Source organism: Agelaius phoeniceus, chromosome 14, assembly GCF_051311805.1.
Source record: "Agelaius phoeniceus isolate bAgePho1 chromosome 14, bAgePho1.hap1, whole genome shotgun sequence".
NCBI lineage: Eukaryota > Metazoa > Chordata > Aves > Passeriformes > Icteridae > Agelaius > Agelaius phoeniceus.
The window spans coordinates 20,080,816-20,105,637 of NC_135278.1; the positions used below are offsets into that span (position 1 = coordinate 20,080,816).

General features: G+C 59.7%; 2 protein-coding genes across 3 annotated transcripts; one reads left to right on the forward strand and one right to left on the reverse strand.

Moving 5' to 3' along the window:
- Positions 1 to 113: 113 nt before the first annotated feature.
- XKRX (XK related X-linked) lies at positions 114 to 11,520 on the reverse strand. 2 transcript variants are annotated; one of them, XM_077185851.1, is made up of 4 exons: positions 11,236 to 11,520; positions 5,239 to 5,593; positions 2,888 to 3,147; positions 114 to 1,449 (listed from the first exon to the last, which is right to left on the reverse strand). In XM_077185851.1, the coding sequence occupies exons 2-4, from the start codon at positions 5,529 to 5,531 to the stop codon at positions 704 to 706; spliced, it is 1,299 nt and encodes a 432-aa protein (XP_077041966.1). In that variant the 5' UTR covers positions 5,532 to 5,593; positions 11,236 to 11,520; the 3' UTR covers positions 114 to 703. The 2 variants fall into 2 exon arrangements, with proteins under 2 accessions (XP_077041966.1, XP_054497326.2); XM_054641351.2 differs by lacking the exon at positions 11,236 to 11,520 and having other exon boundaries at positions 5,239 to 6,186.
- A 1,900-nt stretch (positions 11,521 to 13,420) lies between these two features.
- Positions 13,421 to 19,063, forward strand: ARL13A (ARF like GTPase 13A). Its single transcript, XM_077185946.1, has 9 exons — positions 13,421 to 13,736; positions 14,744 to 14,864; positions 15,134 to 15,342; positions 15,646 to 15,751; positions 15,942 to 16,105; positions 16,187 to 16,268; positions 16,360 to 16,546; positions 16,817 to 16,918; positions 17,483 to 19,063. The coding sequence occupies exons 1-9, from the start codon at positions 13,678 to 13,680 to the stop codon at positions 17,557 to 17,559; spliced, it is 1,107 nt and encodes a 368-aa protein (XP_077042061.1). The 5' UTR covers positions 13,421 to 13,677; the 3' UTR covers positions 17,560 to 19,063.
- The last annotated feature ends 5,759 nt before the right edge of the window (positions 19,064 to 24,822 follow it).

Genomic DNA, 24,822 nt, shown 5'->3' on the forward strand with positions numbered 1-24,822 from the left:
AGCCCCATTTCAGTGCCTGTAAAGGAGTTTTATGTGGACAGCAGGTGTGTGCACCAGTGCCAGCCCCTGGGACGGGCCCCACCCTCCGTGTGAGTCACTGCCAGCACCCAGACTCGCAGTCACAGCAAAGTTTCTTTACTGCTTACAACAGTCCCAGTGGCAACCGTGGCCCAAGGTCACCGTATGCACCATAGCAGCAGTGGGGGTGTCGGGGCACCCCAGGGGCTCTGCACCATGTGGCAGCCAGCTGGCATGGGCAACTGGTTGGGGCACCCCATAAGCTGTAAAATTGTCAAATTGTAGAATAGTTTGGGTTGGAAGGGACCTCTAAAGGCCATCTAGTTACACTCCAGAGATGGGCAGGGACATCTTCAACCAGGCCAGGTTGCTCAGAGCCCACCCAACCTGGCCTTGAATGTTTTCAGGGACGGGACATCCACCATCTCTCTGGGCAACATGTGCCAGTCCCTCACCACTCTCCCTGCAAAAAACTTCCTTATGTCCAATCCAAATCAACCCTCCTTCATGTTCATGAGTGGTCCTGGGCAGGCAAGCACACTCCTGTCCCCCTGCCCCCGAGGGGATGCACTGGGACCTGCTGCCACCAGGCAGCACTCAGCCTGTGCCACGGGCATCCTCCAGCTGCTGGCACAGCCCTGTGCTGCCCGTGCCATGTCCGAGGCCGGCTGGAGGAGCCGGGTGCTCAGACAATGCTGTGCCTCACGCCGGGCTCCAGGGGTGCCTCGAGGCACAGCGGGGTCCCTGCGGGGCGCCGGCGGCAGCACACGCAGTGCAGGAAGTCAGCCACGTTGTGCCTGAAGAGCTGGCGGCAGGGGTGCAGGTACTGGAAGAAGAGCAGCATGAAGTAGATGCCCAGGCAGTAGCCGAGGAGCAGCTGCAGCACCAGCAGCGCGGTGCAGACGTTCTCATAGACGTCGGTCTTGAAGAAGTACCAGAGGATGACCAGGGCCGTGTTCTCGGCCAGCCGGGCCACGTAGTACACGGCCAGGCGGCCCCAGTTCTGGGACTTGTCAATGAGGTCCCGGTCGGCCAGCTTGAGCTGCACGGCCGACCAGCAGAACATGTTGATGCTGGAGTACAGCAGGGTGAAGGCGCACAGCACCACCACCGTGCCCAGGCGGCTGAAGTTCTTCTCGATGTTGTCGGGCAGGCGGCTGCCGCTGCGCCAGAACTGCACCCAGGGCAAGAAGAAAACCACCAGGAGGTTGGCCAGGGCGATGGGGATGATCCAGTGCTTGAAGACGGTGCTGAAGAGCACGAGGACGGCGATGCGGGTGGAGATCTCCAGGCTGCGCCACAGCACGATGCACAGGAAGGCCAGCGGCCGCAGCTGCACCTTGTAGTCGTCATACTTGACCTGGATGGCCAGGATGTTGCAGACCAGGGCCCCGTAGGTGACTGACACCAGGCAGATGGCCATGAGCACGGCTGCAGAGGGACAGAGCAGGCCAGTCAGGCAGTGGAGGGACCAGGCTGTGTCCAGCCTCTCCGCTGCCTGGGGTGCAGAGTGTGGGGTGACAGCTCCGGGTGGGAAACCTGGGGTGCCTGTCCTGGTGAGAAGTACAGGGTGCCCAACACCTGGGCTCACAGCAGAAGGCTCAGTGTGAGCCCTGCTGGAACAGCTCATGGATGGTGGTGACAGTCCCCATGATGAGGAGGCTGCTGGCAGCAGGGGGCTCAGAACCCAAAGGTTCTCCCTACACCAATAAAACACAAGCCTTGGCCAAACTGGAGCCATTTCTGTGGTTGGACCATGCCCCAGCCCCCTGCCCTGTGCAGGAAATGCTGCTCAAGGGTGAGCAGGGCACAGTCAGTGCTGTGAGGGCCCCTCTGGCTTCACCCCAGCCAAGAGCTGCAGCACTGTAGCCCCAGAGGCATCCCAAGAGCCAGCCCCATCCGAGGGCTGCAGAGCCAAGGTCATTTGTAGGGAATGCCAGCAGCTGCTCACATTCAGCACTGCCAGGAATACCATGGAGAGAAATAGAAGAGTGCAGCTGGTCCCATCCACGGTGGCTGCCAGCTGCAGGGCTGAGCTGGCACTCCAGCTGCGAGGGAATCACCCAGAACACATCATTTGGTATTTACTTAATGCATCTACTGCTAAAGCAGCACTGGCACTCATTCTTCCTGTGCATCTGCAACTCCCCAAAATGCCTTTGCAGAGGGCTGTGGCAAATTAGGCGGTTTCTACGGGGCATCTCCTGTGCTTCCCTTTTCATGCACCTGCTGTGGGCACCGATGACAAGGTCTGGGCTCCCAGCACTGCTGGGTGAGGGCAGCTCTTCAGCCAGCACTGTAATTGGAATGGTGCAGAGCACACCTGCCTGCCCAGCTCGGTGCCAAAATGGGAGTTAAAAGTTTGCTCTGGCATATCCACCCCCAAGCACATAAACATCCTGGGAGCAGGCAAGGGAGCCTTGGAGTGGGAGTGCTGGGCTGGGAGCTCTGGCTGCTGGAAAATGTGCAGAAATAGATACAGTGGGGGGACTTGAGGGAGCCAGAGCCTGTCGCTAGATGGAAAAAAACGAATGGAGACTGGAGCAGGCTAGGACAGGGACCTGACCCTCTTATGAGACATGGCACTGAGTGGATGGCTTGGCTCTGGAGGGCAGATACTCATGAGCAGGGGGCTGGGAGCAGAGCCTGGCACCTCAGCCACGCCTGCTCTTTCCCACTTTGCATCACTGCAAGCAGGAAAGCAGAGAGCTGATGAGTGCCCAAGATTTGTGGGTCGTGCTCCACATTTCAGGGAGTCCAATGGGAGCTGTGCCCAGGAGGGACTTTTTGAATTGCCTGGGGATGCCCCATCAGCACAAGCAGCTGAGGAGCTGCCCCGGTGCCCTGGTGGAGTTCTGGGGAGCCTTACCTCGGGCAGCAGGGACGTACTTCTCGAGCACGCTGATGTAGAGCTGCAGGGTGAGCTGCGGGGTGGAGCCCAGGAAGGCCTGGATGACGGCCATGCGCTTGAAGGCGTTGCGGTGCGTGGCCAGGCGCCGCTCCGAGTGCCCCACCTCCTGCTCCAGCTCCAGCTCGTAGCCCTGCCGCAGCCGCCGCTTGCGGGTGATGGTCACGTAGGGCTCCTCCTCCCTCCCCGACCAGCAGTACACCACCAGGGCCTCCACACACCTGTGGGGACACGGCAGCCATTGCCCCAGCCCTCCTGATGTCCCATTCCAGCACCTGCAGCCCCACCCTGCCGCTGCTGCCCAGAGCCCACTCCCGGTGAGTGCAGCCCGCCTGTTCTGGGCAACTGCCCAAAGTGCTGTGGGCACACCAGGACCATGGGCATGGCCCGTGGCTGCTCCTCTGCTCCAGCATTCAGGGGGATCATGGGGACCAGGGGGGCAACGACTGCTCCAGAGACCTGCTGGAAGAGGTGCAGCATCCAGGGTACAAAGCAGCGACCCTGCTGGGAGCTGCAGCTACAGGAAGGTGTTAATCACCCTTGGGTTCTGTTTTTCCCAACCGGCAGAAACCTCTTCCTCTAAGCAGAGGCAACAGAAACTGAAGTATCAGAGCTGAATATCAGAGTTCTCTTTGATCTCTCATCTTGAGCAGAAGAAGGCTTCTACACTTCCTGCTTGCTGGGGACAGCAGGAAGGAGGGCGCAGGGTGAAGCCGTGTGTGGCATGGGCAGATAAGGGAGAGTTTCCTCAGCCCCTTCTCTGCAGGCCTCACTGTGGGCAGGGCTGGGACTCTGCCATGCCTGCAGGGACAGGGGACCCCCAGCCCCTCCACAGAGCCATGGAGGGGTATGCATGGCCACAGGGGATCAGCTTGGCTCTGCCTGGGGCCCAACTGGACACCATTGTTTATGGGTGCTTATCAGGACAGCACAAATTGCTGTGTACCAAACCCAAAAGGAGGGAGGGTTTAGGATAAATTCTCTCGACAGATCAAGCCAGCACTCATGGCTCATTGCAAACTCTAATGGGAAAAACAGTTTCATCCTGAAGGTCCAGCTTGCAGGGTAGTCCCAGCTGGCTCCCAGTGCCCTGCCAGACCTTCTCAGCAGGCTGGGCTCCAGCTCCAGCCCGAGCAGCCTGGCCCGGGCAGCCCCGGCTGGCTCCTACAGCAGCTGGGCAGCACCCACCCAGCTCAGCCAGCCTCGCTGGTGTGGTGACAGTCACAGCACTGCTGTGGGCCAGCACAGGCTGGCAGCACCAGGCAAGGGTGGCTCTCAAGTTAAGCCATGGTGACAGGGACTCATCTGGTGCACTGCTTGTTTCCGGGGGCAGAGGAAGTGCGGAGCGGCCGCGGTGGTTTGGGAGCCTGTGGTACAGCGAGCCCAAAGTGTGGCTGCTGGGCTGCCCTTGGGAAGGAGCCCGTGGAGGTGGTGGCTGTGCCATGCCCCCTGCATGCCAGGGCTGTGCCATGCCTCCTGCAGTGCCTCCTCATGGAGCAGGCTGCCCGGTGATGACAGCCCGGGAGGCACCACAGCATTCCCAAGGAATGAGGGATCGGCTTGTGCAACATCCATCCACCCCCTCATCGTCCTCCTCCCAGCACAGCCCGGTGCCCCACAGCTCCCATGCCAGCCCCACTCCCGCACCTAGCTCTTCTCCATGTCCCATAACCCCACCGAGTCCCACTCCTGGCCCTATGCAGGACACCCCCAGAATCCCACTACGTGCCCAAGAGTGTTGTCCAAAGGTTTGTTGAACTCAGACAGGCCAGGTGCTGTGACCACTTCCCTGGGGAGCCTGTTTGAGAGCTGCACCACCCTCTCTCTGGGTGTAAAACCTTTTCCTGATATCTAATGTAAACTTCTCCTGACTCAGCCCCGTACCATGTCAGTATTCACCCCGGAGCACCCACCGGGGATTCCCAGCACAAGCACAGCCAAATGATGGCAAACCCGAGAGGCTGAGTGAATCGCTGGCTGTCTCCGGGACCTCGGGCAGAGCTTTCCCAGCAGCTGGGACGCAACAGGCTGGCAGAGTCGTGTCCTGCCCGGAGCGGGCTCCAGCAGCGGGAGCACCCGCGGCAGCACCGGCGGGCACGGGGTCCCCGCGGGCCGGGAGCAGCAGGGCCGGGGCGGAGGGACGGGGAAGCGGCAGGAGCAGCTCCGGGCAGGTGGCCGCTGACACACGGACCCGGGGTGCCCGAGCTGCCCGGCGCTGCTCCCTGCTCCCACCCGGTGCCCGCGCCCCTGACGGAGGTGCCAGGGGTGCCGGGGGTACCGGGGGTGCCCGGGCGTGCCCAGGGTTCGCTCACCTGATGATGGGCCCGAGCTGCAGCAGGTGCATGAGCAGGACGAGCGGGCGGTCGCGGCTGAGGTCGCGGTGCACGAAGATGAGGGTGAGCTGCACCAGGACGGAGGGGCAGAGCACGAAGAACACGGTGAGCGCCAGCCAGAAGCGGTCGTCGGAGTGGCCGTAGGAGAGGCAGAGCACGGCGGCCGCCGCCCCCTCGCCGCAGAACAGCGCCGTCGAGAAGACGATGCCGAGCGGCAGCTTCGCCCGCGACGGGGCGGCGGCGGGCGGGCAGCCCCCGCTCGGAGCGTCCATGGCGGCCCCGGCCCGGCCCGGCCCGGCCCGGCCGCTCAGCCCCGCCGCGGCGCCATCCCGGGCTGCAGCGGAGAGAGAGAGAGAGAGAGAGGAGCCGCGCTGCGGGGCGGGACGGCCGGGGCGGGGCTCCCCCGCCGCACCGGGCCCCGACGGGCGGCCCCGCACCGGGACCCATCCGGGACCGCTCCGGCACCGGCACCGGCACCGCTCCGGGACCGCCCTGAGCCCCGCGGCACCGGCCCCGCACCGGGACCGATCCAGGACCGCTCCGGCACCGGCACCGCTCCGGGACCGCCCCGAGCCCCCCGGCACCGGCACCGCACCGGGACCGATCCGGGACCACTCCGGCACCGGCACCGCTCCGGGACCCATCCGGGACCACTCCGGCACCGGCCCCGATCCGGGACCGCCCCGAGCCCCGCGGCACCGGCACCGCACCGGGACCGCCCCGAGCCCTTGGTCCGGGCTGCACCGGCCGCGCATCCCCACCAGGTCCATATCCTCCAGCCCGGGCCCCCCGGATCCCGGTGCCACAGCCCTGCCCTGGCCGCCACCCTCCTGCGCCGGGACCCCCTCGCTGCTGTGCCCTGTCCCCACCAGGTGTGCAGGTCCCTGCCCCAGGACAGCCGCACCTGCCCCTCTGCCCCCACACCCCTGTCTCTTCTTCTGCCGAGGGCTCCCCATCTCTGCAGGGAAGAGCCCCATGGCCCCATGGGCCCACAGCCCAGAGTCCCCCAGAACCCCCCTCGGGACTCCCCCTCCCCAGATACAGCGGGACAATCCCCATGCTACCCCTCGAGTGTGCCCTTGAGACTGTGGAGCCCTCCCCAGGACCCCCTGTCGAGTCCTGGCCAAATCAGTTCCTGGTAGGTGCCAGCACCCCAAGGTGCAGCAGCACAAGGAGGGTCCCTCCAGGGCAGAATTGTCAGGTAGCCCCAGGGACACTGGGGTCCCACTGTGGGGCGGGAAGGATGCCAGTGTGGGTGCCAGCCTTGCCTGAATCACACAGCTGCCAGAGAGCTGCCTGCACCCAGCAGCACCTCAGATCTGGGGCCTGACCCCAGCTCCAGGCCCAGAAATGGCCCCACATGGCCCAGAAATGGCACCACATGGCCCTGTGCTCAATGGGCAGCCTGTGGGAGGGAGGGTATTGTCAGGGCAGGAGCATTCTGGTATCCAGCAAGACAAGCTGTGTCAGGGACACGCTCCAGGTGCAGTGCCTGGCGTGTGTATGGAGATTTGGGAACGTTGTAACACAGGAGATGCGTCTCGTGTATCTTGGATGTTCCTCATGCCTCCAGCTGTGACCTTGTGCTACAGCTGAGCAAGAGTGCTTTTCCCATCACCTTCAATAATGAGATATGTGGACTCGCTGGCAGAGCCAAACCCCCAGCGCTCTCAGCCCCCCTCTGTCCTGTTTGTCCCCCCTTGTTCACCTGCCCATGGTGGGAACACAAGGCTGGCTGGGCTGTCCCCACGGGGTCCCTGCTGTGCCCGGCTCACGCTGCCCCCAGCTCCAGCCCTGCCCACTTTTCCCCAGGAGGGCTGGGGTGGGCACAGGGGGATGAACACACGCTGAGCACCCCCTCATTCAGCCTGGGCACACACTGCCTGCCAGGGACACCTGGGACAAGGCAAAGACTGTTGGACACTGGTCAGTTTTCCCCAGTTCAGGCAGACCAGGAATTTTTAGGTAACTTGTAAAAGGCTCTCAGTGCTCAGCCCTGAGCCTCTAGGCCAGCTCACAAGGAGGTGCCCACATCAGAACAGAGACACTGTCCACTCACCTGCCCCACGCCAGCCAAAAGCACAAAACCTCCCAAACCACATGCACCAGGCTTTCCCCATTGCACCATGCTGGAAGCATTTCCAGGGCTATCAGGCTTATCAGCAGGAGAGCTGAGAATAAAACTGCCTGGGACTTTGGAGGCCATACCTCCCCCAGCAACAGCTCCCACACAGAAGCAATCCCTGTCCCTGCAGCTGCTCAGAGCTGTTCCTTCCAAGCTGAACAGCTGCTTTGGGAAACCACAAACGCCATGAGCTCATGGGGACTGGCCTGACTGGCAGGGATGGGAGATCTGTGTGTGACCACTCAGCTCTGGTATGACAGTTACATATTTTCAAGCTGTTTTTGGAAAACAGCCTCTCCAAAAAAACTCCTCTGGCAGGGCAGAGGGTGAAGGCAGCAGTGTCCAGGCTGAGTGGTGACGGTGGCCAGCCAGGCTGGGAGCTGTGCATGGGAGCAGCTGTGCCTGGCTGGGTGCTCAGCCAGCAACAACACATCCTGTGGCACTGCCAACTGCACCCACGGCTCTGTGTGAGCAGCAAGAGCAGCGTGCTGTTTGTTCCATTTGTGCAACTTCCACTCATCCAAATTAAAAGCATTCCCCAGGAGTCTGGCAGGTCACCAAGCCCTCGGCTGAGCAATGCCTGGGCTTCGACTCATCATATTTTTAATTTCAGCTTCCCCTGCTTCGTGACGAAATCCTTAAGAGCAACTGTTTAACAAGCAAGAATTCCAGTCCTGTATCCATAAGCCCCAGCAGCCACCGAGAGGAATGGACAAAGCCTCACAGTGCTTTCCACACCAGTTATTATCCCATTTTCTGTCCCAAGCACGGAGCAGCAGGAGCTGTTCCAGCTGTGAGTCACCTCTCGAGCCTGACCCCACCTGTCCTCTGTGCTGTAAACAGCAGACAGACCATAAAAGCGATGTGGGTCACAGATAGCATCAGCAGAGCTCCTGTCCCACTGCCACTCCCTGTCCCTGCCAGCCCCACACCCACACCTCTGCCTGCCAGCCCAGCACAGCTGGGGCTGCACAGACACCCTGGGACACCCCTGTCAGAGACACTGCCTGAGCCAGAGCTGCCACAGGCCAGCAGGGCCAGGCCACGCACTGGGACATCCTACCCTGGTGTCCCCTCTCCAGAGTGGCTGCATTCTGGACCAGCAGAGCTGGTGGCTGCTCACTGCCCCTCACTCTGGAACCTCCCGGATGCAGAACAGCCCCTGGGCTGGGGGATGTGAAATGACATGGAGTCACAGAATCACAGAATAACAGAAACACAGAATCACAGATTCAGAGAATCACAGAATCACAGAATAACAGAATCACGGAATCACAGATTCAGAGAATTACAGAATCACAGAATCACAGAATCACAGATTCACAGAATCACAGAATCTCCTGAGCTGGAAGGGACCGGACTCACGAGGATCACTGGGGATGCCCAAGGCACCAGCCTGAGTCTCACTACCAGGTGCAAATGTCAATTTTCCTGTCTCCAAAGGTGCCTGCCCTGCCCTGGACAGCATCCCAGCTTCATTAATTTATTAATCCCAGCCTCCATAATTTTTTTTTATTAATCCCAGTGTTCACAGAGCACATCTTGCACCAGGGGCAGTGGTGGTGGTGGCTGCCCACTGTGTGAAGCCTCAGGGTTTGCTGTGCAGCTTTCCCAGCCCCTTGGATGTGCCAGGGCACTTGTGTGTGGGAGCCTGGGCTGTATGTGGGGTGGGAGCAAGCTTCCTCACCGGCTCTCAGTCTCAAAATAGCCCTGTCTGCTTTGCACATGCCTGCCTGGCGGCTCAGCTCCTGTAAAAGGAGAAGAGAAAATTGTTTGGAAAAGACAGGGAGCTCCGAGCCAGGCTCTTAAAGAGCCCAGGTAGGGAGAGCTGCCAGCTGCTCCCCCAGCTCTCCTCTCTGGGACCCAGAGCAAACACCACTCCCAGGGTGCTCGCTGGAACATGCCCAGCACTCTGCTGCCTTCCCAAATATAGCCTGCACACGGAGGGGGAGGCAGCAGCAGGGCTGTGGGGATGGCCAGGCTGCCTTCAGGCCTGAGAGCTGCTCAGGAGCACGGGCTGTGCTGGCATGGGGCACCACAAACCCAGCAGGTGCCAGGCAGTGACACTGGGGACGGTGGCTCGGCCCCGTGGGCTGGGGGAAGTGGCAGCCACACAGTGTCCCCCAGCCTGATGGGTGTGTGAGAAGGGGACGCAGTTTTGTCCCCTCAGTGCAGCCACACTGCCCCCCTGGCAGGGCTGGGAGCTTCCCAGCAGCCTGTGAGCTGGGAATTTTTGACTTAGTTTGGAAATAGCTTTGCAAACGACTGTTTTCCACAGCCTAAACTGTTTGGATTTTGTATTGCTTTCACAGTAACTCAGCTGTATTTTTCCCTGCCCCAGCAGTCTGTGGAATAGTTTCTGGTTGGGGAAATATTTATTCCATTTGCTTCATCATGCGACTGCTTTCAGCACTCCAGTTCCTGGTGCAGCCCCACTCTGACCCTGCAGGGAGGGAATCTGGTGTCTGTGCTGAGCACCTCATCCCTCTAAAGCTCACTGGGGGCTGTGCTGAGCCTGCCGGATCTGGGCATGGGCTCAGTGCTGCCAGAGGGTGCTTCCAGGCACAGCACAGGCCACGCCAGCTGCCTCACAATTCAATTCTTTAGCAGGAAAGCAGAGTTACCTTTGGGTGCATTTACAGATCTTTGTGATAATTACACATTTTGAAGTCGTGGCTCCTTGGCTACAGCCCCAGCACAGGCAGTGGGTGATGCTGTAACACTAAACCAGGCAGGAAGGGTTAAAATTACCTTTAATTAACTGATTCCCCTGGTCCCTGCTGTAAGAGTATACAGCTCTGGCACAGTGCTACCCCACTGTGCCCTGGGCATCCTGGCAGGCAGGAGGAACAGTTTATGCTCGCCTCTCCCCCACGCAGGAAGGCAGCAGGAGCACCAGAATGCTCCCAGCAAAGCAGTGCAGGAGCCTGGGTAGGGCCTGTGGCCATGGCAGGGGCTCCCCGAGCTGTGGCACGGGGCAGGGAATGAGGAGGGAGCTCAGCTCGTCCTGCAGCAGGGAGCAGAGCAAACAGGGTCAGATCCCAGCCTCTCCCAGAAATGTGTGTGTGCTTTGGCTGGGAAGCTCCGTGCCAGGAATGGGGTGAAAAGCAAACAGCTCCCTGCCTGCTTCCTGCCTGCCCCTGCCCCACCACGGGCTGATGGCACCGGCCTGGGGAGCAAAGAACGCTCTGGAGAAACCATCTCCCATACCCCAAAGAGCTCGGGGAATGGCTGCCCGCGATGTTGGCATGGCAGTGGGGTACAACCCATCCCCTGTCCCCAGTGCCCTGCCAGCAAACCCCCGTGGTGCCCCAGTTCCTCAGCAAGAGGTCTCGGTGTCACAGGCTGTAAATATCCTGTGTTCCCAGCCTGGCTGCGGGGCGTGTGCCTGTAATTAGCTCCTGGGATTTGGGAGCCGCCGTGATCCGGGGTTATCGTTAGCCACCAGCGCTGTGCTGGGATTTAAAGGGACAATGTGGCTGTTGGCATACCTGCCAGCTCAGAGCTGTCCTATCACACATTAGACACAGAGATGAGGCTCCCCTCAGAGCCTGTGTGTGTCCCTGCCCACCACAGGTCCCATTTTGGGCAGAGTTGCTGCGGTTCCAGGCAAAGCAGAGCAGCTTGCTGATATTTCTGCCAGGACTTTTTGGTCTCTGCCATCACCTTGGCTCTGGTGTCAGCTCAGCTCAAGGCTCTGCAGGCTGCAGCAGCCCCTGTTGCTCTGCCCTCTGTGTTCCCTTGCCAGCCCTCATTGCCCAGGTCCAAGCTCCCCAGCCATCCCCCCAGCCCTGCTGCTTGCCCGGGGTGCCAGGGGGTTCCCTTTTCCCCCCTGTGCCCCACGTACTCACGGGGTCTAGTGGAGCCCAGGCAGGGCAGCCCGTGGCCATCTGCGCCTCTGCGTGCTGCCCGTGGTTCCTCCTCACTCCCTTCCTGCGGCTCCCAGCGGGCAGGAATGGCCCCAGAGCACCTGCTGCCTTCTGGGCAGCGATGCCAGGGCAGGCACTGCCCTCCCTGGGGGCTGCTGGCAGCACTAGGGGCTCTGGCCCGGCTCGGGGCACGGGCTGCTCACAGCTCCGCTGGGGAACATCTTCATTCATCTGCCAAGATAATAAATTCTGCCTCAGAGTTTCTCACCTGGCAACAGTCACCAAGGAAACCAGAATGGCTGTGGCTGGTCCCCGCTGGCACCGCCTGGGGAGGCCCAGTGGCCCTGGCAGGGCTGGGTGTGTGGCTGCACCCTGGGCGGGTGGGTGGGCACGGGGCCAGCTGCCCGCTCCTAACCTGAGCTCAGCCCCAGCAGAACTCACAGCAGAACTCACAGCAGAACTCACAGCAGAACTCACAGCTGACCTCACATCCATGCGGGCTCAGGCCTCGTGCTGCTTCCCTGGAGCCGAGTGTGGCTTTCACCAGATTTGGGGTGGATTTTGAGGTTTTCCTGGCTGTTGATCCTGGTGTGTGTGCACTGGGAGGCATGACCTGGAGCTGCCTCGGGCTCCTGGGGGGTTTCCTGTCCCCAGTTCCAGTCTCACCAGGGATTTTGGACACTTGTTTTAAAAGCAGTGGCACCCCAAGTGTTCAGAGATGCCTGGAAATCTATTGGTGGCAGAGGGAGAGCAGATCCTGCTGCCCCTCGGGAAGCTGAGCCACTGCCTCCAGGCTGCCTGACACACGGCACTTCCCTATTTATAGCACCTGTGGTCATGTTATAGCACATTCCTGTCCCTGCCGGGCTGTCCCCTGGCAGTGCCACCCCTAAACACAGAGGCAAGAGCTGACACTTGGAGCAGATCATTTCAGCCCTCAGACAGCAAATTCTGCAAAAAGCATCACAGCCCATGCTGCGTGTGAACCTGCCCCGGCCGCTGCTCCCCAGTGCAGCCTGCTGGCACAGGCACAGACAAACTGGGAAAGGCACCAGGATGGGGACAGGGAGGTGCTGCCACTGCCCCACCATCAGCAGCACAGGGTGACCAGTCACCCCAAATATGGCATCTGGCTGTGATATCAGAGCAGCAACTTCATCAACCATTAACCATGCATGGCTGCCTGCCCATGGCATGGCACTGGGGCCCCTCCCTTGCCCAGGACAGGTGCTGAGCTCCCAGCAGTGTGTGGGGCTGAGGGAAGGGCTTGGGGCCGTGCCCATCCTGGGCTGGCACCCCTGGGGCCAGGGCAGTGTCTCAGAATCTTTGGCTCATGGTTGGTGCCCAGCTGGTCGAGGTGGTCCTGCTGGTGCTGGGTATTTTGGCACAGACTGATGTGAGGCAGCAGGCTACCTGTTTGTTCCTGGGCATGGATTTTGAAGGATCTCTGTCCCCTTGACTCCACTGCCCCCACGCAGAGCTCCTGCAGCTCAGACATCCCAGTGTGACTTCTCCACACACATCAGTGGCAGCCAGCCAGGGAGGGCAGCTCTGGCTGGGAAAAGAAGCAGGAAACCTGAGAAGCAAGATAAGAGCTTCAGAGATGAAGATCGAAGGGCTGGCCTGTTTTTTCCTCCACTCTCTGCCCTGTGGTCTGAGGGTCTCCACCACTTCCCTGCTCCCAGCCAGGCTCCTGCTGGGGCTGGTTGCTCTTTCCACCCCTGGGAGCACAGGGCCTGCTGCCACTCAGTGCCCTTGCTAGGGCACAAGACTCACGCAGTGAGCAGTGCTGTCCCCAGCCCAGCTCACAGGGGACCCTGGCGAGCAGCAGAGCTGTGCACACATGCCCTGTGAAGGGGCTGCAGACAAACATCAGGGATGCTGCTCCTCAGAGGAGCCCGTGGCTCAGCCCACGTGGCTCTCAGGCAGTGTCCCCATCACGGGCCACGTCCAGCAGCCATGGGGACACGGGGCTGCAGCGGGGTGGGTGGGTCAGTGCCACCCAGCGTGGCAGTGCCACCACAGCCCTGCCCCTGCAGCCACTGGCCTGGCCCGACCCACCCGGATTAAGGAGCCTGCAGGAGTAAGTAACTTAAATCCAGATTAGGTTTAAGCAGCTGCTACGCAAAGGGCATGTGAGCAGAGGGGATGAGCAGGTGAGAGAGTGAGTGGCACCCCTGATGTGAGGGGCACTGAGAGCAGGGGCTGTGCTCATGGGGTATTGCCCAGGACGGATTTTTCTGCAGGCTTGGCTTGTGCACAGCAGACAGAAGGCAGCAGTGTTGGCCATGGGACAGGGCACCGTGGATGAGATGTTCCCTGCCGTGAAGAGAGAGCCCAGAGGAGGATGAAGCACAGGGACACACTGGGCTGCTCGCTTTGTGGGTGCTGCAGAGGCCACCCCTCCGTGCAGGGCTGCAGACCATGTTCCACCTCTTCTCCCACTGCTGGTCGTGGCTGCAGGCCGTACAGGAGCCCGTCAGGTAGGTCCCTGTGCCCGCTCCGGGGCTCCCAGGGGTGACAATATTTACCTGTGTGTTTTGAGTGTCACCAGGGTGGTGACAGAGGAACACAGGTGCCTGAACCGTCCCCAGACTGCTGAGCAGGGCACACGTGTGTCCTCACTGCCCCTGCAGCAGGCAGGAGCTGGCAGGCAGGGAAGCAGGCTGGGCAGGGATGCAATGCAGGGATGGTTCCATGGGGATCCTGGCTCTGCAGAGTCAGCAGCTCCCCAGGAAAGCTGGGGAGGATGGACTGAAACACCTGCCTTGTTTGCATGTGTCAGGACATCCAGGCTAATTCCCTGGGACAGCACTGCAAGGAGGTTTATGCTCCTCTCCCTCAGAGAGGACACCTTACCTTCCCTTACCTGCTGTAATTCTGGAGGTGGAGCCGTGCCACCCCCACTGCCATGCAGCCTGCTCCATATGTTTAGAGAAGAAAATGGTATTGCAAATAGCTGTAGTGGCTGGTCAGTGGCAGAGAAAATGTTGCCTGTGTGGCTCTGGTGGAGAGTGGACAGGACTGTTTAGCATCAGGAAAAACACCTGAGTCCAGGCAGAAGCTCATAAAATCATCCTTGCAACCTTTCCCTACCTGTGAATACTCAAAATTTACTGCAAGGGAGATGTAAATCATTGACTGCATATAAGAAAGAATCATGCTGGCCTGTTCATATGATTGCTTAATCTTACATGCTTTGAAAATAAATCCTTGCCATAGGAAGCACCTTGGAGGCTCTGCAGCGTGGCTGTCCCATGGTGTTGGGGTGGCTCCAGGCACTTGTGCCTGTCCTCACCCTCTCCCATGCACCAGGGATTGTCCCTGCGTTTGTCCCCAGCTGAGACAGAGCCTGTGTCCCTGTCCTGCCCCTCTCCTGGCTGCAATGTGGTGCCATGGGCAGGGTCCCCTGCCTGGGGCCAGCGGTGGTCACTGTCCCCAGGGAGCACAGCCATTCCTGGGGTGCTCAGCTGCTGTTGTTGCTCCCCAGGAAGGTGACCCTCCTTGTCATGGGGCTGGACAATGCGGGGAAAACCTCCGTCATCGCGGACATAGAGAGAGGTGAGGAGCGGCACAGCCCCGAGCCAGCCCCGGGCGGGGGCAGCAGCTTTGTGGTCCTCTGGAGCCAAGGGACCAATGCTCCCGAGCCCCAGGGCTGTTGTGGTCCTCTGGAGCCAAGGGACCAATGCTCCCGAGCCCCAGGGCTGTTGTGGGCGCAGGGCACGGCGTGTCCCGGGCAGCCCTGGCGGTGGAGCGGGGATGTGGCCGGGGCACAGGGGCACGGGCACAGGGATGCTCCCGGGTCCCTGTGCCAGCGCCGTGCGCTCTCCCCACCCCAGCGCTGGCCGGGGAGGCGCTGCCCGGGGCGCAGCCCGGCCAGAGCCGCCTGCGGGTGGACAGGTTCGAGGTGACCCTGCGGGACCTGCCCGGGGCACAGCGCTCCCGCAGCGCCTGGCGCAGCCACTACAGCGAGGCTCACGGGCTCCTCTTCGTGCTGGACTCCGCTGACCTGGCACGGATGGAGGAGGCCCGCAAGGTCCTGGGCCGCGTCCTCAGCCACCCTGATGTCTCCGGGAAGCCGCTCTTGCTGTAAGATTGGGATGCAGGCCGTGAGCTGGGGCTGAGGGGCAGAGCGGGACCCTGCGGCGGGGGCTGCGGGAGGTGGCGCCCCGGGAGCTGTCGGGGGGCGCGGGGACACGAGCAGCCCTGCAGCGCTTGGGAGATCGGAGCATCCGTGGGGAGGAGGTGAGGTGGGGAGGGGAGGGGGCTGCGGTGCCAGGCGAGGCTGGGGCAGTGCTCCACCTGAGCGCAGCCAGACGGGATAAAGCACACAGCCTCCCTGGCGAGGCGCGGGGCCCAGGCGGCGGTGACGGCCGCTCTGCCGTGCCCCAGGCTGGCCAACAAGCAGGACGCGCCGGCCGCGCTGCTGCCCTGCGAGCTGATCGAGCGGCTGTGCCTGGAGCGCCTGGTCAACGAGAACCGCTCTCCGTGCCGCATCGTGAGTGCGGGCCCGGCCCCGCTCCCGTTCCCCGCTCCCGTTCCCGTTCCCTCTCCCCGCACCCGTTCCTGTTCCCATTCCCGCTCCTGTTCTCCGTTCCCGTTCCCTCTCCCCGCTCCCGTTCCCGTCCCGGCTCCCTCTCCCGGTCCCGCTCCCCGCCCGGCGCTGATTCCCGCTCTCCCGTCCCCAGGAGCCCTGTGTCGCCAAGCGGGTCCCCCCCGCCGGCCCGGCCCGCACCACCCTGCAGGGGCTGCGCTGGCTCCTCCGCGCCGCCGCCGCCGCCCCGGCCCCGCCGGACGCCGCCCCGGTGCCTCCCGCCCCTCGGGCCGCCCGCGGCCGCCCGCCCGCCCGCAGGTGGGTGCGGGTCCCAGAGCCCGTCCTGGCCCCGGCTCCCCCCGCAGCCCTCGGGCTCACCGCGCTGTGCTCCCCCCGCAGGGACCGGCCGCTCCCCGCGGAGGATGCTCGGGAGAACGGGGAGCCCCGGGCGGTGCGCCCCGTCTGCCGCCTCCTGCCCCTGGTGAGTGAGGGATGGGACCGGGATGGGACCGGGATGGACGGGGTGCGAAAGGGGCTCTGCCACCCTCCCCTCATCCCCCTTCCCTGCCCAGGAGGAGAGCGCTAAGGGCCCCAGGAGGAGGAAGAAGAAGGTGAAGGTGAAGAAGAAGGGCTTGGGGCAGCCAGGCCCAGCCGAAGAGCTGGAGGGGCCGGGAGTAGGGGCTGCCGGGGGGCTGCTGCTCCCCAACAGGGTCGGGCAGGAGGAGCCCTCAGCCGTCGGGATGGCCACCCTACACCCAGGTGAGAGGGGCCTGTGGGCAGGCCTGGAAATGTGACCAAATACAGGACCACTGGTGGCCGCCACCTCCATCAGCTCTGCCTGCAGACCAGCTGAGTGCAGAGCCAGGTCACAGGGATCCAGAGGGGAAGAGGAGACACCTGAGCATCTCCACAGGGGATGGGCAATGGAGGACTGCACACCCGCCACCAGCAGTGCTCTCAGCTGGTTTGGTTACAAAGGCACCCTTGCTCAGGTGTGTGGTGCCTGAAATTTTGTATTTCTCTATTCAGCACAGGGTATGAAAAAGAAAAAAAAGAAGAAAATCAAGAATAAAATCAAGTCACGGGAATCTTCTCTGGAGCAGCAGCGTGAGGAGGTCTCAAGCACCTTTGGTTGGTATTTCTCAGGACAGATTTTGCTGAAAGCACCAGGGGTCTGGCCTGCTGGCAGCAGGCTGTGCAGGGACACTGGCCATGGGGGGCCTGGTGTGGGGACATGGGCACAGACAAGTGCTGCTGCAGGGCTGGGGACGCTGCTGTGGGGGCAGAGGCTGCTGCCTCTGCTGTGGGGTGGGATGCAGGGAGGTCACCCATACTGTGGTGTGGGATACAGGGAGGTCACCCATGCTATGGGGTGGGATGCAGGGAGGCCACCCATGCTATGGGGTGGGATGCAGGGAGGCCACCCATACTGTGGTGTGGGATGCAGGGAAGCCACCCATGCTATGGGATGGGATACAGGGAAGCCACCCATGCTGTGGGGTGGGATACAGGGAAGCCACCCATGCTGTGGGGTGGGATGCAGGGAGGTCACCCATGCTATGGGGTGGGATGCAGAGAGGCCACCCGGGTGTCTGTGCTGGGGTCTGGGCTGTCCCTGCCTGAGCACTGAGCACAGGCTGCAGCTGGGCCGTGCAGCTGGTCCAGCTCAGGGCCTGACTGCCCCCTTGTTCCCAGATTTGTACCGCCGGGCCATGCTGGCCCTGAAGATGAGGCAGGAGCAGAGGAAGCAGCCATCGGCCATCGCGCCCTGAGCAGGCAGGCACCGAGCACGGGCTGTGGTCCCGGGCTGCAGGGGCAGGGCAGAGCTGCCGGGTGCTTGGCCAGGGCGGGCAGAGCTGGGAAATCGGTCCTGGGGCATAAACTGCATCTTTGTCCCCTGCGTGGCTGAAAACCCGGGAACCACAGGGGCGAGCCAAAAGTCCCTTTGTAAGGCGCCTCTCTGGCAGCCGGGCTGCAAACCCGAGTGAAAAGGGAACGGCCGGCCCCTTGCTGCCCCCTGTTAGTATTCCCTGGAAGACTCCATCTAAACCCGGACTGATCTGTTGGAGAGGGAGATCCGACAAACACCACGGGGAAAGCTCGTCTCTTTTATTGCCCTGTGCCCGGGGAAAGCTGTGTTCGCAGGGCAGGGCTGACCTGGCCCGGCACCCCCTGCCTGCTGCCCGGAACGGTCCCGTTCCCTGCTGGTGACCGAGGAGGGCAGCCCCGGGCGGTCTGCAGAGGAGCTCCACATCTGGCAGGGCTGTCAGACCCGCTTCCCACACTGCGGGAAGGCGATGTCGGCGTTTGTGCACCCTGCAGCCCGTCAGTGAACATTTAAGTTCAAAGGCAGCTGGTGGCGGAGGCTCCATCCCCAGGAGTGAGCCTGCCACCCTTCCAGGAGGGACACTGTCGCTGGCAGCCTGGTACTCTGCTGCCCCAAGTGACACGGGACAGCAGCAGCACACCTGTGTGAGCCCAGCCTGTGACACACTGTGTGCCAGAGCACAGCACACCTGTGTGAGCCCAGCCTGTGACACACTGTGTGCCAGAGCACAGCACACCTGTGTGAGCCCAGCCTGTGACACACTGTGTGCCAGAGCACAGCACACCTGTGACACCCCGTGTGTGCCAGAGCAGCAGCCTGTGACACACTGTGTGTGCCAGAGCACAGCCCAGCCTGTGACACCCTGTGTGTGCCAGAGCACAGCACACCTGTGACACCCTGTGTGTGCCAGAGCACAGCACACCTGTGTGAGCTCAGTCTGTGACACCCCATGTGTGCCAGAGCAGCAGCACACCTGTCCCAGCACACCTGTGACACCCCGTGTGTGCCAGAGCACAGCACACCTGTGACACACCGTGACTGCCAGAGCTGTGCTTCCTCTGGGCACCGAGCCGTGCCAGTGGGCACAGCTGCCCTCAGCCCTGGAAACACTTCACCTGAAGCCTGGGCTTGGTGTTTTCCTCGTGGCACCTGCAGCAAGCAGCATTAGGAGCTGAGGTGTGCGTTAGTCACCTCTGCTCCCCTGTTACTCATTAATAGGCGCTGCCTCTGCTGTCCAGGGGAAGGCAAATGAAGGAAGCCTTTCCCTTGGCAGGGCTGGAAAGGAACAGAAACTGCCTGCTCTGCCGTGCCAGCCTGCCATAAAGCTCTGTCTGACTCTGCCGTGTTCAGCTCTTGGTGACTACAGGGGTTATTTGTAAATAAACTGTAAATAGCAGCAGCAGAAGTTAATACTGCCCTGTAAATACAGCACTTCCAGTAACCCCCTGCCTCAGTCTGGTGGAGTTCCCTGGGGGGTGGGTGCTGTGGGTACAGGGCAAAGTGGGGACCAAAAACAAAATGGTGGCGAGGGGTACCCTGCCTTGAATTTTGGGTTTTTTGGAAAATGCAAGCAGGAAGCAGTGCCTCAGCAGCTGCTCTGGAGGGACACATTGTCTATCTCTTGTGCATAGTACCAGCAGCACTTTCTACAGGGAGCCAGCTGGGTGACACAGCCCTGCTTTGCATTTCAGCACTTGAATGTTATCTAGCACACCCTCCCTTTCCAGTTTCCAGAGAAGCTGACACAGGAGCACCAGGGTAGGCAAAATATTGTGCCTGGTGCCACCAGCACTGTGGTGGTGCCCCAGCCTGGGCTGTGGCTGCATTGCTGTAAAGTGGTGTGTGAGTTCTGCATTTCTGCAGCTCTTGGTGCTGCTCTCTCAGAGACCCACATCTGCCAGCAGGGTCACCAGCAGCTCTGCCCACAGCCTGGGCCCTCCTGAGCCTGAAGGATGGAGAGAGCCAGAGATGGAGGCAGAGATTCTGAGCCTGGCTGGGCTCTGCCAAAGTCGATGGCTGTTTGTGTGCTGCCAGGAGAAGATGAAGAGATGTTTCAGCAAGTGCCTGTGGGAATACACTCCCACCCCCTCATACCAAGGTTGCTTTGCACAATTGGACTGTTTCCTGGTGGCTGTGATCACTATCAGGATCTAAAGTTGGGTAGTGAGCCTGCTGCTCTTTTGTGAAGAGCACTGCCTGGTCAGTGTTCAAACCCTGCCGAGTCTCCTGTGGACACCCCAGTCCTGCCAGGCAGCACAGGAGAGGCCTGCAGGAGAGCCTGGAAGATGGGTCCATGTGCTGAGCCTGCCAGCCCCTCTAGTTCCACCCATGGCCCTGCTGTGCATTACATTTCACTTTCTGCATGCTGCCTGGGCTTAGCCAGCAGCTACACTTTGTTACAGCCCCCCCAGAAGAGGATGGGGGTGATGTTGACTCTGAAACCTCCTCTGAGCCCTTGGTTTGCCCCACACACATGGGCAGGGCAGCAGGTTCCCCACTGCAAGCTCTTGCTGAGAGCACAGGCCCCTCTGCTGCTCTACATCCACTGCTGTGTTTTCTCAATAAAAACTACACTCTGTGGCTCTTCCCATATACATTAGAGTTTCCAGGGGACTGGGAACTGTAGTATATGGTAGAGATAATTCATGCAATATATGTATAAAAATATTGTAGACTCCAAAGTATGTCTGACCACCCCGGCTGGGAGCAGAGTCTTATTTTTATTCAATTGGTTCCCGGACAACGTTAAGATAATATCAAGTCTGTATGAATGGAACCTTCCTGGGCCATGATTGCTGGGACCTGCACCTGGGAGATTGCATCTATTGCATCTACCACACTCAAGCACTGGTGCCACTCTGCTACCTGTGAATGCAGGCTCTGCCCAAGTGCTCAGACATCCATCCAGACACCTGGACTCACTGTTGTCCATCCCTGCACATGTATGGCCCCAGTTCTGCATGTGAAGGGACACAAAGGAACATTCGGCCATCTCTGGCCCAGGCAAAATAAACTGTTTATAAGCTCTCATCTCTGCCTCAGGCTGAATAAACTGTTTATAAGCTGGCTGCATGAAGCACCAGGGTGAGCCACTGGGGAGATGTTGACACTTTGTCAGTCGGATCCAGGATCACCCAGCACCAGCACCTGAGGCTGACGCTGCCTTGGCTGTGGTGGTTTTTTTCTCGAAATTCTATTTTGTTAACGACCTAATAAATCATTGCTAAATTTTCTTACAAATTTGGTTTCCGATTTGATCATTTATAACAGAACCATTGCATATTTCACAATAATTTCCAGGATTCTGATGGAGACACGCTTTGGGGATCAGCCTTGCTGGCAGCTGCGGTGAGGATGCCCCATGCCCGAGGGGCAGGACAGGGAAGGAGAGCCTGCTGCACACACCAGGGAGTGTGGGGTGGCAAACCCACCAGCAACCAGGCCTGACAAAGGAAAAGAACTGAAATAAGAGACAGAGATTTGTGACAAACATGTGTGAAAAACATGGCAGTTCTTTGTTCTTCACTATCCCAAATTTACAGAAGAAGGAGGCAGCGAGTGGTTTCTGAGAATATCTCAGACACTGGAGTGTGAACAGTGATTTAGGGCAATAAAGGGAATTAATTACAAGTGATGCAGGTGTTTGGAAAGGCAAATGGAAGGGGACACATCCTGTGGGGTGCCTGCAGGTGACTCTCATTGCCCACTGTAAATCTGTAAATCCCATCACCTGCCCTGGGGCATATCAGCAGCCAGGGAAAGGGGAGGGCATTCCTGGGTACAGAGCCTGAGCTTTGGGCTGGTGAGGGGTTTTCACATGGAGCTCTGCCCGCCCTGCTTTGTGAAAAAGGTATAAAAATTAATTAAAATGGATCTCTTGGCCCAGCAGAGCAGCGGCTGTGGGGGAAGGCGAGCAGCCCCTTGGCTTTGCTGGGCTGTGGGAGGCACTGCTGGGCTGTGGGCTCTGACCTGTGCTGTGCTGCTCTCTGAAAGCTCCTTGGAGTATGTACAGACCTAAAGGAACACGTGTAAGGAAGGTAAGTGGATTTTAAACCTTGGCATGGGTGTCAGGGTTGATAAAAGCCTGGGGTGGGTGCTTTTTGTACTTGAGAAGCTGGTTGCTATGTACACCTTCTCCTGCTGGGTGGGCTGGGTGCCAGCACGCTCTTGTGGAAGTTCCCCAGTGAAACAGCGAGTGTTGGCAAGAGGCTCAGCTTTTTTCAGATGAGCACACCAGGGCCCAGGGGATTTTCAGAGATCATTCAAGAGATTGCAATACATGTGATAACAGGCAGCTCTCAATAAGCTCAATAGTGAGAACGAGCAACCATGCACAGAGTTTCTTTTGGTTGTTTTGTTATCTGTTGTAGACCCTCTGTTGTGCTACACTAAAAATGAGATCTGGAGTGTTTGCTGGAAAAATGTTAGAAAAAACAAGGCTGAATTAATTGACAATAACTCCCTAAGCTTCTTTTGATGGTCATGGAGGAGGCTGTTAATACTTTGTAAGGAGGGAGAGGACAAAGGACTGGAAAATGAGAAGTTATGAAAACTTTCCCTTTCTAGGTTAAAGGAACCTTGTTGGAGACATTGTTGCTGGCAGAAGGAAGGATATAATCCAATTTATTTAGTAGATACGTTTGTCTTGGGGCACCAGGAAATGTGCTGGAGTCTGAGGTACATAAATTTGTCACGTCATGTACCAAATGTATTTGTTGGGTTTCCCCTCCTCTGAAAAAGAAAGTCTTCTTTGTAAAATGGGGGATTTTGTTAACTAAAATTAGTATTCTCTTCTGTAAATGGTAACCCTGTAAGTTGCTGCATATTTGAACAGGTTATTTCACACTGTAAGGACAAAGTCCCTCTTGAGGATGCCTATCAGTGTATTAATTAGGGCTTTGCTACAGGATATCTCTGGATGTGGGATCAAGAGCCAATTTATTAACCAATTTTTTTCATTTGCAAGTCAGCTGCAGCAATCAGAGCTCAGGCCTTGTCTGTGAGAGATCTTTCACCTCGTTAAACTGCACTTTCATTTCAGTGCAGCTGAGTTTAGCAAGGCTGTAGCCCAAATCCCTGACCTGCTGGCATAAATCCTGCCTGCTACCCAAGCTCCATCTTAGCCCTTGCACCCCACCTTCCATCCACAGTGCAGCTGTAGGAGAGGCCTGGGGGGGACTTTGTGGGGTTTTTCTGTGTTTATTTTTTGGGCTAGCCTTGTGTTAATAGATTGCAGGCACAATTGCTGCAGAGGCTTGCAGCAACCAGCATCTGAGCTCTGTGCCCTGCTCCAGCAAAGAGAGCTGCAGGTGGAGTCATGAACTGACTGAAGATGCACTTGAGGGGTGGAGAAAAGGAGTGATGAACTGATTGAAGATGCACTTGAGGGGTGGAGAAAAGGAGTGATGAACTGACTGAAGATGCACTTGAGGGGTGGAGAAAAGCGCGTGCAGGTCCCATGTGTGATGGACCCTGTGGTGTGGTGTCACTGCCGAGTCAGTGCTCAGTGCTGGCCCTGGACTTGCCTTTTCCTTCCTTTCCCAGGGTGGCTGGGGAAGGCCCAGGAGAAGTCCCTGCTGCAGGTTAGCACATCACGGGGACAGTCCTGCACCTGAAGCTGGTGCTTGGCACAGGCGTGGGGCAGGACTGGGGAGCTGGGGCTCAGAGCCGTGCCCAGCTGGTGCTGGCCAGCCCTGCTGCTGCAGGGCAGCTCTGGAGGCAGGGCTGCATGCACAGCACACCCTCTGCAGACAGCTCCTGCCCTCCTGGGTGTTTGTGAGAGTGATGCAATCCCTCCTGCAATCCCCAGCCTCGCTGGTTCTCCCAGGCAGGAGGGCATGAGGGGAGCATGGGACGGGCACCCTGCCCTGCTGAGGGGCTGTGGGCACTGCCAGGGGTGGCAGCAGCTCCAGGCCATCGGTAGGACTCCAGCAGATGCAGAATTTGGGTGGTTTTGGCTGTTTTCACACAGTGAGGTCCCTGTTTTGTGCCTGCTGGTCGCCTCGTGCTGGCAGGGTAGGTTTGGGAGTCTCAGGTGTGCACAGACAAGAATTCTCTGCTGGAATCGGCCGGCAAAAATATTCTCATTTCTTATAAAACCTGTTTCACCAAGTCAGTGAAGGATTTGTCCCATTCAGGAGAAGTGAAGGAAAAACCTGGTGTCAGCTTCTCCTTGGCATTCCCCCCATGATCCCGGCACACTGTGATGTACCTGTGCCTCACAACAGAGCCTGGGACTGAGCAGCCCTGAGCATGAACTCCCCTCTGCAGCTGGAGATGGCCCTGCCGTGGCTGTCAGGGGACAGGTGGCCTCAGCAGTGGTGGCACTCAGCAGGCAGTGCCTTTCCCGGGTGCTCCTGCCCGGGCTGAGGAGCAGCAAGGCAATGGGCAGGGGATGCCCTGGCAGTAAACGAGCTGCCGACCCACACGCTCGGATTAACGAGACCTACTTCAGGCCAAGGACAAACCTGCAGTACCCGTCCGGCGGTGGGAGGGACTTGGTGAGAATTAAGGCATCTCCATCGACTTCATAGGACATCGGATATTATAAAATCCTTCCGATATTTGGAAGACGTGGAAAGCCGATTGCTGGTTTTGCCGACAGCGCTTTATCCTCCAACTGGCCACACGATGGCGGAAGAAGCAAACACTGCAATAATAAATGTTTAAAAGAAAAAAAAAAACCCCAAAACCATGACGATGTTAGAGTGTGTCCCGAGGCCGGAGGGAGCCCGGCCGCTCCTGCTGTGGCACCTGCCAGGGACTGAGCTCCGACACCCCCGTGGCCGCGAACAGCCAAAACACGGCCGGGAGAACGATGCTGTGGGAGGATTTCATGACTCTGCCCACGCTGCGAGGTTCTCCCTCGGCCGCTCCGTCCGTGCCCTGCTTGCAGCCTGCCCGGCGCTCGGCTGATGCTCCGGACTGGTTTGCGCTCATTTTTGTGCTAATCGAAGTGGCGAGGGACTCCAACCAAGCCGTGTGATGCTGCATTGTCCCTCGCGGTCCCTGCCATGGGCAGGGCGTGCCTGGGCTGGCCGCAGTCCGTGCAGGAGCTTTGGGCACGGCTCCGCCCGTGCGCGGCTGAAAGAGGCGCATTAACACAGATTTCCCTTCCGCAGACCCGGGAGCCGCTAGAATCGCCACCAGATCAGCAGCGGAACCGTGCGGGCGGTTCCAGGCTGTGAAAAAGCCCAGTCAGGGCTGT

Excerpts from the sequence above, each read along its gene's own strand:
- XKRX (XM_054641351.2), bottom strand. The coding sequence starts at position 6,029 with ATGGACCTGGTGGGGATGCGCGGCCGGTGCAGCCCGGACCAAGGGCTC. Across the intron at positions 3,148-5,238 it reads CAGCTCGGGCCCATCATCAG|GTGTGTGGAGGCCCTGGTGG; the intron begins GTGAGCGAACCC and ends GTGTCCCCACAG. Across the intron at positions 1,450-2,887 it reads GTACGTCCCTGCTGCCCGAG|CCGTGCTCATGGCCATCTGC; the intron begins GTAAGGCTCCCC and ends GTCCCTCTGCAG.
- ARL13A (XM_077185946.1), top strand. The coding sequence starts at position 13,678 with ATGTTCCACCTCTTCTCCCACTGCTGGTCGTGGCTGCAGGCCGTACAG. Across the intron at positions 13,737-14,743 it reads GCCGTACAGGAGCCCGTCAG|GAAGGTGACCCTCCTTGTCA; the intron begins GTAGGTCCCTGT and ends GTTGCTCCCCAG. Across the intron at positions 16,919-17,482 it reads GGAGGTCTCAAGCACCTTTG|ATTTGTACCGCCGGGCCATG; the intron begins GTTGGTATTTCT and ends CCTTGTTCCCAG.